Source organism: Vulpes lagopus, chromosome 5 (genome assembly GCF_018345385.1).
Source record: "Vulpes lagopus strain Blue_001 chromosome 5, ASM1834538v1, whole genome shotgun sequence".
NCBI lineage: Eukaryota > Metazoa > Chordata > Mammalia > Carnivora > Canidae > Vulpes > Vulpes lagopus.
This window is the reverse complement of record NC_054828.1, coordinates 112,316,907-112,330,800: the sequence shown is the minus strand read 5'-3', so window position 1 is coordinate 112,330,800 and position 13,894 is coordinate 112,316,907. Positions and strand designations below refer to the sequence as shown.

The window sequence follows — 13,894 nt, the reverse complement described above, 5'->3', positions numbered from 1 at the left end:
GCGCCTTCCCCGCTAGAGGGAGCGGGCTGGGAGCCCGCCCGGGGCGCGGGGTTGGGCCTCCAGGTGCGGAGCGGGCGGAACTGGCCGGGAGAGCGAGGGCGGGGCCGCGAGGCCAGGTAGAGCTGCCCTGCGGCTGGGCGCGGAGGGCCGCGATGAGGTGCTGCCGCCTCTACACCTTTGGTAACTTCCGGCCCTGGTTCGCTGCCCTGCGTCCGCCGGGGACCCGTCCCACAGCCCTCCGCTCACTCGGGCGGCCACCAGGGGGGCCCTCCGGTTCCTTTCCCGGCTCAGGCCTGCCTCTCCCCCGTGCTTTGCAGACGCAGCCAGCGGCCCCCGGCGGCTTATGCGCGTGGGCCTCGCGCTCATCCTGGTGGGCCACGTGAACCTGCTCGTGGGGGCCGTGCTGCACGGCACAGTCCTGCGACACGTAGCCAATCCCCGCGGCGCCGTCACCCCGGAGTACACCACGGCCAATGTCATCTCCGTGGGATCCGGGCTGCTGGTGAGCGGGGCGGGGCCGCGGGCGTGGGGGTGGGGCGGCGGGCCATAGAGCGGCGCAGACTTCAGGCTTTGTGTCTTCCAGAGTGTTTCCGTGGGACTTGTGGCCCTCTTGGCATCCAGGAACCTTCTGCTCCCACGACTGGTGAGAGGGGATTTCTGGAGCTTTAATGGGGCCTTGAGTCAGGGAAATGAGGACCTGACTCAGCTTCATCTTCAAGTGGGAGGAGGAGCCTCAAATAGAGAAACCAAAGTATATTATCAGTGGGAGAGTCAGCGGCGTGCGCAACCGCTCACCCTGATCTTCTGCCCCTGCCAGCACTGGGCCCTGCTGGCCGCAGCGCTGATGAACCTGCTTCTGTCCGCCGCCTGCTCCCTGGGCCTCCTCCTTGCCGTGTCGCTCACTGTGGCCAACGGTGGCCGTCGTCTTATTGCTGACTGCCATCCAGGACTGCTGGATCCTTTGCTACCGCTAGACCAGGGGCCTGGGCGGGCTGACTGCCCGTTTGACCCCACGAGAATCTATGTGAGTGCGTGCTCTTCTCAGCCTTTCTGCAGCCTACAGGTCTTGGTCCTGCCCTGTCAGCCTCCCCTACATGCCATGCCTGCCCTGCTCCCTCTCAGTTCCCCACCTTCCTGCTTCGCCCCAGGATACAGCCTTGGCTCTCTGGATCCCTTCTGTGTTCATGTCTGCAGCGGAGGCTGCCCTGTCTGGTTACTGCTGCGTGGCTGCACTCACTCTCCGTGGGGTGGGGCCCTACAGGAAGGAAGGGCTTCAGGAGCAGGTAAGGAGGATGGACAAGAAAGTCCATTCAGCAACGACTGGCTGTGTGGGAAAGGTGCTGAACTGGAATTCAGGGCAGGAGTAGTAACTCCATCCATCCTGACAGCTGGAGGAACTGACAGACCTTGACCTTCCTAAGTGTACCAGGCAGGAAAATGAGCAGCTACTGGATCAAAATCAGGAAATCCAGGCATCGCAGAAAAGCTGGGCTTAAGACAGGTAATCCATGAGGAGTGGGGCCTGGGAGAGGGTGGAGGCAGGGAACCACTCTTAGAACCGGGTTAGGTCCTCTGCTGTCCTGCTTGCCTTCTGACCCCTGTTCTCCCTTCAACGGAGCAGGTGCCGATCCAGAGGCTCAGTTCACAACGGTGACATAAACCCCAGGATGACGTAAACAGCTGTAATAAAAGAACTCTTTCCTTCTACTTGGTTATGATTCCTTTTGGGAAAAGGGCACCAGACTGATATTGGGGATGACTTTGATCAAAGAACACAGTGGTCTCCATTACCTACAAGACTTTAATGAGGGAGAGAATCCAGTAACTCCTCCCTGAGCCCCCCCAGTTACTGAAAGGAAAAACTGGTGCTGGGTAGCCCTCCACACCACTGACTAATGAATTTCAGCACATCTTGGCACACGGGGCTGTGGGAAGTCTGTGGACAAACAGAAGAACAAGAGAGGAACTCATTAATGCTAAGGAAAAGCATTCCTTCTCTAAAGAAAATCAGCCCCATCTTAGAAGGTAGAGCAGAGTGCAGGGCCTGCACCTGCCTTCTTGACACTCCCACCCATCCTCTCTTGGTTTTGTGGTTTCCTTCAGTGCTGCTCTCCCTCTCTAACCTTTTTTTTTTTTTAAGATTTATTTATTTATTTATGATAGACATAGAGATGGGGGGGGGGGCAGAGACACAGGAGGAGGGAGAAGCAGGCTCCATGCCGGGAGCCCGATGTGGGACTCGATCCCGGGACTCCAGGATAGCGCCCTGTGCCGAAGGCAGGCGCCAAACCGCTGAGCCACCCAGGGATCCCCATCTCCCTCTCTAACCTTGATAGCCATAAGGAACTTATTCCAGTTGTCCTTGTTGGCTGCCTTCCCCGGCCGCTTAAATTCAATTTTGTTCCTCAGAATGGGGTACCCTGCGGGAGGAGAAAAAAAGATGAACTGGCATTTGAGGGGGAAAACCAAGAGTGATTTCAGAGTCAAATACTTTCTTGGTCCTGCTATTTTCCCTTTCCACCCACCACAGAACGTGGAGGGCTACAGGGTTCTGTACCTGTAATGAGGCAGGGTAGTGCCCGAACTCCAGTGCTCGCTGCCACCAGGGAAGCTTCGTAGGCACCACGCTCATCCCGAGGTAGAACCTGCTCCAGCCGCTGGTCCATTGAGACCGTGAGTACCCAGTCTCGAACCTCTTCCCTCTGAGCCTCCTGGGAAAGATAGAAGAGCAGTAGCTTCACACAGGGCAGGGCATGCAGAAGGCGGTGAGTTAGGAGTCTTACTAAACTGTCATCCTGTGCATCACCTATTTTTTTTTACCCATACATGATCCTCCTTGGATGGGGTTCATGGTCACCACTTTTTTTTTTTCTCTGCTTCTACTTTCACGGACAGAAAACTGAGGGCTGAGGCCCTTCCAAAGATGTTGCCAGCTGATGCCCATAACAAAGGTAAGGAGGACCAACATGAAGTGTCCTCCCTTCACAATGCCTCACACTGGTGAGGCCTTCCATTCTTCAATCTCGTCACCTTACCGGCACATGCTGCTTGGCTGGAAGTGGCACCTCAAAGGGAATGTCTGTATCCTGAAAGTCAGAGTGGTCAAGGGCATCCAGAGTTCCTTCTTCAATTGCCTGCAGTAGAGTGGGCAGCCATGAGATAGACACAGCTGGTGACAGGCAAAACCACCCTCCGGGCACAACTTCTCTACTCACGTCAGTCAGATCTAAAAAGCGGTTGAGGAAGATGAATGCCATGTTCTCCCAGCCAACTGCCTGCAGCGAGAGAAGGTGCAAGTGGGAGTGAACAGCTTGGCTTGGATGCTGCTTTTCCGGGATGCAGGGGGAGGAACACAGGAAGACACAGGAAAACGATGTCCTCCATAATATCAGCCTCACACTCAGCTTTGCTCTACCTGAGCAGACAAGATACTCTACCTTCCAACTTTTGATTTCCCTCTCTCCTCGGCCACACCCTTCCTTGTCCCAGCTCACCTTGGCAGCAATGCCTGCTTCATAGAAGGCCTTGTCTGCAGGTAGTAGCTGGGTGTGGCGTAAGAGCGAAACAGAAAGCCTGGCAGCCACAGTTTCCTACAGATTAAAGTCAAAGCATTATGATCCTGGCACTGGAGCAACTGAGCTACCAAACCAGTGATCTTATAAGTAAGGCAGCCCCAGAACCAGAAACCCAATAAAATCAGTTGCTCTGGATCTTGAGTGGTTCTGGGTCTTAGTCTTTTTCATCTCCCCAAAGAACTAGGCCTAGATTATTTCTATCATGCAAGTACACACAATAAATATACAATATGCTATCCCGAATAAGCCAAAAGGATGTATTCTAAGAGATCAATACAGAAATTGTGGGGATTGAATGTTTTATAATGATGCTGGAGCTATGTGGGCAGAGAGCCCGAAGGAGGCCAGTGGAGGAGCCCAGGAAGAAGACCTCAGAAGATCCTCAGAAGATCCTCAGAAGATCCAGGAAGAAGACCTCAGAAGATCCTCAGAAGATCCTCAGTGAGGCTGAAGCGCTAAAGATTTCTTTAAACATAGGAGAAACTAGGAGAGGAGTAGACCAAGCTGGAGCATCTGGGACTTGAATTCATTCAGCTTGATACATTTGAAGATGTGTCCATAAGACAGAGTGCTCTTCCCCTCCCATCTCACCAGCTGTTTGACACTCTGGGCTGCTGAGCGAGTGGCATAGTAATGAGCAATCAGAAGCATCGTCTCAAACTCCTCATGGGCTGGGGAGTTGACCTCACTAGACTTCACCAGGTTCTCACACTAGAGCAGGAAGAGAGCACAGCCTGGGTCAGAGTTGGAGGAGAGCCAGAGCCACAGAGTGGTTGGCTACCGGCCACCTGGACAGACAAAGGTGTAGTCCATCTGTGTGCATGAGAGAAGAGCTAGGGACAGGGAGGACAGGGAGAGGTGGGGTAGACTTGTCACCCTGTTGTGGACCTGACTTTCTCACCAAGTTAAAGAGCACATCCCGAAGATCAGCCCAGTTGTGATAGGCTTCAGCACTGTTGGTCCCAGGTGAGCTCACCATGTCGGTGAAGATCCTTTTGTAGATATTGAAGTTCTAGGGGTAGTTGGGAAAGGAGAGCAGAGTGAGAATGAATAACTAGAAGAGAAAGTACATGTGGGGCCAAAGAGGAAACAAGCAGTATGTGTGTGGAGGGGCTAGGGGGCAATGATGGAGAAAGCGTTGATCATTTTTAGGGAAGAGAAAGAAGAGTAAGAAAATAACTTTCTTACAATTGGTGCTCTGCGTGTGGACAAATGTGTGAATGTGAATGCAGCAGAGTGTTAACGGGCTGATGTTCCAGGGAGCTGAGATGCTCAGATAGGAGAGCAGTGTTTAGTCTCTGAAAGAAGCTAATGAGACCTTAGAGGTGAGTGCAGGATTCATCTCTGTTCCTTGTGTGAGCTAAGAGCATGAGGAGGTTGCTGAAGGTTTCCTCAAATGATAAATCTGTAGAGGCTGTACATTTCAGAAGAGGCCAGTGGGGGTCTCTGGGCCTGATGCTCTCTAAAAGAATGCTTTGAGAAGACAGTTTCTGAGGGGATGGGTGGTTCTTGAGGAGAATGTAAGAATTTCCTTGAGGAAACATTCACTCCAAGGAGTAGGTTGGTACCTGTGGGTTAGCAGGGGCTCCATGCTGAACATACAGGGCCAGCGCCTGGCCATAGCCACCTTCTCGGATCAGGTGAGTCGCATACAAAGCCACGTACTTGTGCAGAATCTTGTAGTTCTGTCCCGGGGATGGAGGAGAAGCATGGGAAGGTTGGGATCAGTAGGACCAGGCAGTGAGGGTGGAGTGGTTAACTTGAGGCCATGGATTTGTTTAGGAGGCAAAGGCCTATGCAAGTCAGGCCCAGCTAGGCCTCTAACCCCAGTTTCAAGAGGATCGAAGACTGATTCTCTGATGATGCTGGGTACGGATCTTTGGGGTTGGGCTTTGGAGGAAGTAAGAGAGAGAGCTCTGGGTCAAGGGGAGCCAAGGGCAAACATCCAGAAGAACTACGGATGGGAGGAGGACAGCAGTACCTGCTTGGTAGCTGTTTCAATGCACTTGTCCCACTGGCCCTGCTCCACATACAGGTCCAAAGCAGCCACCACATCCACACCCACCAGCTATGGATCAGTGGAAAAGAGAGTTAAGAGGACAGAGATGACATGAGTGGGGAGAGGAGGGAGAGAATCCCTTGAGCCTTCATGCATTCTGCCTCTTATTAACTCTCTGCAAGTCTCACCGAGTCCACTTTGCCCTGGTTCTTGAGGAACTCTTTATAATGCTGGTCCACATAGTCTTCATACCTGCGAAGATGTGCAGAGATCTAGCACTGCATGGTCCCGAAATGCACACCATTCCCATGAGAACCTCCTCTTCCTCTTTACAAAAAGCAGCAAGGGAAGAATTTCTTGGAGAGAAGGGGTCAGGAGCTTACCGGGGATCTAACTCCTTGGCCACACGCTTAGCCTTGTTCCACTCCTCACCCTCAATGAAAGCATCGATCGCCTCCTTGACTAGGTCCAGGTTCAGATAGAGCTCTGCTGCCTGCATGGTGGGAAATCAGAGCCTGGAGAAATCTGTGATTCCATAGAACTAAGTGCAGGTCACACCTCCCAGGAGGCCTACCTCACATACCCCCCTGGGTGTAGATGGCATCATTCCAGCCCTCCCCATGGAATCTATTTCTTTTCCATTCCAGCACTCTACTTACTGCACTATGCTTTCCAATTCCAATCAGCTGGGGTCCCACAGCTTGAACTACTTCCAGACTGCGTTGGGGAGGCAGAAACTTGATGGCGAGTTCAGCTGCCTGAGTGGTTGAATGGGGAGGAGAGACAGATACATGACAGACATGTCCTCAGTCTCTGTTTTTTCCTTCCAGTTACCAACCTTCTCTCCTGCACTCTCCTTTACCTTCTACCCTCCTGAGCAAGGCCTGTCTCATGGTCCCTCACAGTTCCTCAGAGCCTTGAAAAGACCACAGTGGACCTACCTGTTCCTCTCAGCTCCTCTGTCAGACACTCGCTATGCTGTCTGAGGTCACTGCGTTTGGTCCTACCACCTCAAACTGGTTTCTCAAGTTCTTTGTCACAGAGTTTGGGTAGCGTGGTATCAAGAAAGAAGGCATTTGGTAGGTATTTGTGCTGGGCTTTCCTTTTTTTTTTTTTTTTTTAAAGATTTTATTTATTTATTCATGAGAGACACACAGAGAGAGAAACAGAGACACAGGCAGAGGGAGAAGCAGGCTCCATGCAGGAAGCCTGATGTGGGACTCAATCCCGGGACTCTGGGATCACACCTTGAGTCAAAGGCAGATGTTCAACTGCTTAGCTACCCAGGCGTCCCTGTGCTGGCGTTTCCTGAGCCTCAGTTTCTTCACCTGTAAGAATGATGACTGGTCTAAATTCGTACCATCTGGAACAGAAGCCACTAGTCACATGTGGCTAGTTCCAACTGAGATGTACTATCAGCTTAAATACACACTGGGTTTCACAGACTTAATATGAAAGAAGGAATGTAAAATATCTCAATAAATTGAGAAATAAATAATATCAATAATATATCCATCAATAAAATACTGATTTCATGCTGAAATGAGTTTAGAAATATTTGGGGACACCTGGGTGGCTCAGCGGTTGAGCGTCCGACTTCGGCTCAGGTCGTGATCCTGGAGTCCCAGGATCAAGTCCTACATCGGGCTCCCTGCATGGAGCCTGCTTCTCCCTCTGCCTATGTCTCTGCCCCCCACCGCCTTCTCTCTCTCATGAATAAATAAAATGTTTAAAAAAAAAAAAAGATATTTGAGGGGCACCTGGGTGGCTCAGTGGTTGAGCATCTGCCTTCGGCTCAGGTCATGATCCTGGGGTCCTGGGATCGAGTCTCGCATCGGGCTCCCTGAGTGGAGCCTGCTTCTCCCTCTGCATGTGTCTCTGCCTCTCTCTCTCTGTCTCTCATGAATAAATAAATAAAATTTTAAAAAGTATTTGATTAGGTAAAATATAATTATTTTTTTTGTGTTCCTTTTTACTTATTTGAATGCGGCTACAAGGAAATTTTTAAACTTACATGTGTGACTTACCTTTGTGACTTGCATTCTACCTCTATTGGGACAGTGCTGGTTTCGATGACTTTGGAGACACCTTTCAACCCTAAAACTCTGTAATTCTACAAACCCGAGCATTCTATAAGTTTACTCTATGTCCACTGTGATGTTGACAACTTTACCAGATTTTAATTTCCATATACGTGGTCCATTTTAGTGACAGTCTATGCCAATCCTCCTGGTCTCTCCCCTATCTTGGCTCACCTTCTTTGTCTGCCAAGATAAAGTTTAAAGTGCCCCATCCAGGAAGCTAATCTGAAGAGGGTATAGTCATGCACAGATGCTAATAAACAATGCTCCAGAATAAAACACAGTGGATGCTTCATCAACATCTGCTGCATAAATCTGCTAAATTTGCATAACAGTCCTTTCTACTTCCTTCTCTCCAAACTATTCTAGGGGCTATTCAATTACAAGGCCTCCTAAATCTGAGGGAAATTCTGCAGGGGCATCACCACACCAACATTTATTTAGGGAAATGATCAATCTCAACCCCCTCCCCACAACTCCTAATACCATATTTCTCTGAATCAAAAATGCATCATTTATTTATGTTTTGTTTCAGAGAGAGACAGAGAATGCGAGTGGGGAGGGGTCAAGGGAGGAGAGAGGATCTCAAGCAGATTCCATGCCCAGTGCACAGCCCGATGTGGAACTAGATCTCACAACCCTGAGATCATGACCAGAGCCAAAATCAAGAATCAGACACTTAACTGACTGAGCCACATAGGCGCCCTAGACACATCACTTAAAACTTCACATGCATCCCAATTTCTAAGATACTAAAATGTGATTATATGTTTGTTTTATTTTACAATCACATTTAGAAATGTGATTATAGGGATCCCTGGGTGGCGCAGCGGTTTAGCGCCTGCCTTTGGCCCAGGGCATGATCCTGGAGATTGAATCCCACGTCCAGCTCCAGGTGCATGGAGCCTGCTTCTCCCTCTGCCTGTGTCTCTGCCTCTCTCTGTGTGACTATCATAAATAAATAAAAATTAAAAAAAAAAAAGAAAAGAAGTGTGATTATATGTTTTATAAACAGCATGTTTATATGAAACATGCTGGCTTGGCTTAATCTGCTAGATGGTTCTTTTCAGGAGCTTCTGGTAGGGGAAGAACCTCTGCTTTCTTCATGGCCTCCACATGGCCCCAGCCCTGGTCTCTGGATTTGCCCTTCCAGCTCTGGTTCTGGGCCTACCTCCTCCCTCACAAAGCCTCCCTGACCCCTACAGCCCACAGAGATCTCACCCTTCTCTGAACTCCATCTTGAATCACATCCTTTAGTTTTCACTGAGATACACAATTAATTGAGCCCCATTGGTCTAATTTCTCCCAATTTCTGGCTCTGCCTTAGATCCCCTCTTCTAGCCTTCCTAGGCTCTGGCTCTAGCATCCAGTGAACACTCCGGAGATACCCACTGCCTGAGTGAACAGAGAGGCACAGGAGGGAAAAGGAACATCCGAGGAGGAGTCCTGGGTGTGAGGGTGGTCCGGGAAGCCAGGGGCCAGGAAGCGTGTGGCAGGCCTCACCTTCATCCAGCACTTTTCCATCAGGCTGCCGCTGCTGGAGTCACGTACTTTAAGATAGCAGTCCACCGCACGGCCATACTCCCCAGCCTGCTCCCACTGCCGAGCTTGCTCCACCAGCCCCTCCAGGCCCCTGAGAGGATGAGAGGATGCGTGAGCAGGGACAGGGTGGGCAGCATGGCCTATCCTGTGCCTACCTTGTGACCCACCCTCCAGGCCCTGCCGACACCTGCTGCCTCCTGGCTTCATACCTGGCCCCCTTCTTGGTAGCTTCCCGCTCATATTCTTCCTGCAGAGCCTCCAGCTGGCCTGGTACATAGTCCTTGCAGATCCGCAGAGCATCACTCCATAATCCAGCCTCCTGCTCAGGTTTACAGGTATCAGGGAGGCAGAGGCAAGAAGAGCTTCCCACTGCCATGCAGGTGCTATGTGCTATGGGCCCCTGATCCGTGGGCCCTTGGACCTTTCTCCTCCTTGTCTCCTTCCCCCTCCCCAGTGCTAACTCCATGGATCTTTCCTGGTGGCAGGGCTCAGTGTAGTGCTCTGTGGGTTCTCTTACCCTCTCACCCTCCTCTCATGGCCCCAAATCCAGTGCCCTACCTTATAATAATTGAGGGCCAGGCCTGGCCTCTGGGCCCGAAGCAGCAGCCCTTCTGCTTTCTGAAAGTCCTTCTCCTCCAAGGCCCCCCGGGCCTGCCCCACGAGCACCTCGGCGACACTGTCAGGATCGTGGGCCTCGGCCACACGCTGAGCTGCCTCCCAATCCTGATTGTGGACAAACCTGCTCCCAGGTGAGGAACAGGAAAGGCTAAGTACAGGACCGAAGCCTCAACAGTGGGAGGCAAACAGCCATGTCATGGAGGGGGTAGAAAATTTATTGGTACTAGGTCAGATGCCAGGTCCTGTGGCTGCACTTGGGAGGATGGAAGAAAGGAATTTAGGGGTAACTCACATGAGGACTGCTTCCTTGGGTTTACCAGCCCTGATGAATTCAGCTTCGGCCTCTTCAAATTTACCCTACAGGGACAGAAAGGCAGCCGCACATGATAAGCAACAGATTACCATCACCGGCAGCCAGGAGACAGGAGGAGGTCAGGGTCAAAAGCAACTGGAGAAGAATCACATCCATACCTCATCCTCCAGGTACATAGCGTATCGGAGATGAATCTCAGGGGTTTTGTGCTTGAGGGCCAGGCGAGAGAGTTCAAAAGCAAATTCAAATGAGCTGAAATGGAAGGTGGAAATAAGGTCTCCCTACTCAATACTTCATTTTATAAGACAAGAGCAGAAACAGGGCAAAGACAGTGGGAGAAAAAAGGACAGATTAAGAAAGACAATGCCGGGATCCCTGGGTGGTGCAGTGGTTTGGCGCCTGCCTTTGGCCCAGGGCACGATCCTGGAGATCCAGGATTGAATCCCACGTCAGGCTCCCGGTGCATGGAGCCTGCTTCTCCCTCTGCCTGTGTCTCTGCCTCTCTCTCTCTCTGTGTGAGAAAAGAAAGGAAAAGAAAGAAAAGAAAAGAAAGAAAAGAAAAGAAAAGAAAAGAAAAGAAAAGAAAAGAAAAGAAAAGAAAAGAAAAGAAAAGAGAAAAGAAAGAAAGAAAGAAAGAAAGAAAGAAAGAAAGAAAGAAAGAAAGAAAGAAAGAAAGAAAGACAATGCCTGTGAAGTGACAGGGAAGCACACAGACACATAAAGGAAGATGTGGATCAAGAAACACTTGAAAAAGCCTGTGCTTCCCCCCGTAGGCAGATGTGAAGGGGCCGGATGGGCACGAGGAAGGGGCCTGCAGTGAGCCTTCCAGCACTATGCTGCCCACTGCCATCGGAAGCCAGGGCTCCTGGTTCTCTAGCACATCTACACTAGCTGAAAAACGCTTGCTTAAGAAAAGCTCTTCCTGCATTTAACACATTTAATAATCATGCTTCCATCACTCAGAGGTAAGAAGACACTCGCTTAATATGCCTTGGCCTGAGAAGCTATTCTCTCTGGGGTGCCTGGCTGGCTCAGTTGATAAAGTGAGTGACTCCTGATCTCAGGGTTGTAAGTTCAAGCTCCACATTGGGTGTAGAGATGACTTAAAAAGATCTTTAAAAAGCAAAACAAAACAAAACAAAAAGCCCTGTTCTCTCTCCAGCTTCTCTTTAGAACAGTTAAACAGTAAACACTGTTCTGAGCCCCCAGGGAAGAGGAGCAGAGCTATGGATTCATTCTTGCCTCTGTATCAAGTTCTTCCAAGGATTCCTTCACTCTAGCCTCAGTTTTTAGAAATGCTTCTCAGTTATACAGCAATTTTCTTTGTCTCTATAGAGAGGCTCTGTTTGGCAAAGGGCCAGTGGGGAGAAGCCTTAGGGCCTCACCAGTTGTCCGCAGCGTGGTCAATGGCAGCTTCCAGGAGTCCCAGCTTATTAAGCAATCTAACTGCAGACTCTCCTCCCAGGCTTTTTGCCCACAGATAGGCCACATGTTTGTGGGCATTAGCTCCTCCATGAGCCTTGGCCACCTGTGAAGCAAAGGCATTTGGCAATCCTCCCACACAGGGGCACATGGCTGCTACCTCACCTCTGACCCGACTTCAGCTTTGACAAGGATCAAGTACTTCTACTAGAACAGGGAGAGGGTTACGTTCCAGAGGGTTACGTTCTATTAACCTGCATAGGGTCCAAGGATGGACTTCAGTAGTCCACAGAACCTTCGTACTGTATGTGAAATTTTGCCTATTGGTGTGGACATTTTTCAAAGATACCCAAGACCAGTTCAGAATTAGTCACCTGAGGGTGGGAAAGAGGGATGGACGTGCCCCCAGCACAACCTGGACTACTTACCCGGTAGGCCTCCTCCCAAAGCCCACTGGACCGGTACATGTTCACTGTTGCTTTCCATTCCTGAGCCTCCAGGTAGTGATACTCAGCCTCCTGAAGTCGGCCTTCAGCCTCCAGCTCCTGGAGAAAGGTGGGTCAGGATGGAGAAAGGGGGCATGAAGCATGCTTGGGGAAGGGATGGCAGAGACAGGAGAGGGCTCACCTTGCCCAGGTGTAGGTGTGTGTCACTGAGGAGATCTGGATGGTGCTTCCCTACCAGGCGGATCATATCTTCATACAACTTGTGCTTTTTGAACATGGTGATGGCAAGATCAGGTTCTTCCACTGTCACATATAGCCTGGGGATGGGAGACACACCCAGGGCCTCCTAGACCCAGATGCCTGCCACAAGAGTCATCCCTAAGAGATTCTGTCACTGCCTTCTAGGCAGAGGGCACATCGGCACATACCCTCAGACCTGTCCCTCCCTGCAGCCTGAAGCCTCATCTCCCTCCATGCCTTCCCTGGGGCTGCAGCTCACCTTTCAGCCTCACGGTACTTGCCCTGCTTCTCCATCTCCTGAGCCTGGGTGATGTATAGCACTGACACATCCTCGGGTCTCATGCACTTCACTGCCAGCTGTGCAGACACACAAAGCCAGAGTAGCCTTGCCAGTTTCCAAGGGAGGCAGAGGGATATGCGTAACAGCCAGGGAGGTGGGACTCAGGGGTCACCTGTTTTCTCAGCATCTCTGAACTTTCCCAACAACCACAGGAGTTTGCTTACTGCTGCTTTCCTAGTCAGTCCAGGGAATTCCAAGTCCATCAGGTGTAAAGTGAGAACTATCTTCTGCTGAAGCAGAAGGGCCAGAGATGCCTTGTGCTGGGGCATCCATTCATTCCTACTCCCATGCTCCCATTACCCACCAAGCTCTGGGAACAGGAGTGGAACAAAGTTGCCACTGTGACTAGAGCTTGGGGAGGGATATTTCAGACTTCCAGCTCTCAAGCCCTTCTGCTTGCTTCAGAATTATAGGTTTGGGAATGAGGGCCTCTTTATCCTTGCCTTTCCCTGTGGCTAGGGTTCAAAGCTCTCTAGACTTTATTTTGGGACTCCTCGGCTTTCAGGGAACCCGGTGAAGCGGGGGAGATCAGAGAACCAAGGAGAGTGGCAACACACCCAAAGAGGTGGAATTCTCTGATAAACTCTACCTTGTGGGCTTGCTCCCAGCGGCCAGCCTGAGTATACATGTCTATTGCATCTTTTGTCCGGTCTCCCTTAATATAGAGTTCCTCAGCAATCTGTGGTTGAGAGAGGTAGATACAAAAGGCCAAGAGTCAAAGAAGAAGTCAAACTCTCCCTCTTCCATATCCTGCTGGAGTTCCAGGCCCCATTCCTCTAGGACCCTGTCCACCCACAGGTCCCGCACTTCCCTGCCCAAAGTGCTCAGTACGCATGTCACTTCCCATCATGGAACCACTCATGGTTGCTGGTGGGACTCCAGGATTAGCTTCATAACCTATGGCTGTGGCCAAGTTCGAAAAGGGTGTTGCCCATGTTCTCCTCTAGGACTTTGATGGATTCTTGTCTCACATTTAGATCTTTCATCCATTTTGAGTTTATCTTTGTGTATGGTGTAAGAGAATGGTCTGGTTTCATTCTTCCACACGTGGCTGTCCAATTTTCCCAGCACCATTTATTGAAGAGACTGTCTTTTTTCCAGTGGATAGTCTTTCCTGCTTTGTCGAATATTAGTTGACCATAAAGTTGAGGGTCCACTTCTGGATTCTCTATTCTGTTCCATTGATCTATGTGTCTGTTTTTTGCCAGTACCATACTGTCTTGATGACCACAGCTTTGTAGTACAACCTGAAATCTGGCATTGTGATGCCCCCAGCTATGGTTTTCTTTTTTAATATTCCCCTGGCTGTTCAGGGTCT

General features: G+C 50.6%; 2 protein-coding genes across 2 annotated transcripts in view; one reads left to right on the top strand and one right to left on the bottom strand.

Annotated features, from left to right (window-relative positions):
* The first annotated feature begins 7 nt into the window (after window positions 1-7).
* Window positions 8-1,707, top strand: KRTCAP3 (keratinocyte associated protein 3). Its single transcript, XM_041756242.1, has 7 exons — window positions 8-180; window positions 318-502; window positions 584-643; window positions 818-1,024; window positions 1,149-1,283; window positions 1,389-1,501; window positions 1,622-1,707. The coding sequence occupies exons 1-6, from the start codon at window positions 153-155 to the stop codon at window positions 1,494-1,496; spliced, it is 723 nt and encodes a 240-aa protein (XP_041612176.1). The 5' UTR covers window positions 8-152; the 3' UTR covers window positions 1,497-1,501; window positions 1,622-1,707.
* A 76-nt stretch (window positions 1,708-1,783) lies between these two features.
* The window catches only part of IFT172 (intraflagellar transport 172), a 36,256-nt gene continuing 24,145 nt past the window's right edge, over window positions 1,784-13,894 (bottom strand). The window contains exons 26-48 of the mRNA XM_041756236.1: window positions 13,166-13,255; window positions 12,496-12,593; window positions 12,178-12,313; window positions 11,979-12,095; window positions 11,514-11,656; window positions 10,287-10,380; window positions 10,108-10,172; window positions 9,756-9,936; window positions 9,407-9,516; window positions 9,159-9,288; window positions 6,234-6,332; window positions 5,958-6,067; window positions 5,763-5,826; window positions 5,557-5,643; window positions 5,144-5,260; window positions 4,477-4,587; window positions 4,167-4,286; window positions 3,495-3,590; window positions 3,216-3,275; window positions 3,036-3,134; window positions 2,558-2,711; window positions 2,329-2,420; window positions 1,784-1,936 (exon numbers count right to left, since the gene is read on the bottom strand). Of these exons, the coding sequence (XP_041612170.1) occupies window positions 1,847-1,936; window positions 2,329-2,420; window positions 2,558-2,711; window positions 3,036-3,134; window positions 3,216-3,275; window positions 3,495-3,590; window positions 4,167-4,286; window positions 4,477-4,587; window positions 5,144-5,260; window positions 5,557-5,643; window positions 5,763-5,826; window positions 5,958-6,067; window positions 6,234-6,332; window positions 9,159-9,288; window positions 9,407-9,516; window positions 9,756-9,936; window positions 10,108-10,172; window positions 10,287-10,380; window positions 11,514-11,656; window positions 11,979-12,095; window positions 12,178-12,313; window positions 12,496-12,593; window positions 13,166-13,255 (2,463 nt within the window). The 3' untranslated portion in view covers window positions 1,784-1,846. The remainder of the gene's footprint in view (window positions 1,937-2,328; window positions 2,421-2,557; window positions 2,712-3,035; window positions 3,135-3,215; window positions 3,276-3,494; window positions 3,591-4,166; window positions 4,287-4,476; window positions 4,588-5,143; window positions 5,261-5,556; window positions 5,644-5,762; window positions 5,827-5,957; window positions 6,068-6,233; window positions 6,333-9,158; window positions 9,289-9,406; window positions 9,517-9,755; window positions 9,937-10,107; window positions 10,173-10,286; window positions 10,381-11,513; window positions 11,657-11,978; window positions 12,096-12,177; window positions 12,314-12,495; window positions 12,594-13,165; window positions 13,256-13,894) is intronic.

Bases quoted from the DNA above. Each gene is read 5' to 3' on its own strand.
- KRTCAP3 (XM_041756242.1), top strand. From the start codon at position 153: ATGAGGTGCTGCCGCCTCTACACCTTTG. The intron at 503-583 runs GTGAGCGGGGCG...TGTGTCTTCCAG, and splicing joins CCGTGGGATCCGGGCTGCTG to AGTGTTTCCGTGGGACTTGT. The intron at 1,025-1,148 runs GTGAGTGCGTGC...GCTTCGCCCCAG, and splicing joins TTGACCCCACGAGAATCTAT to GATACAGCCTTGGCTCTCTG.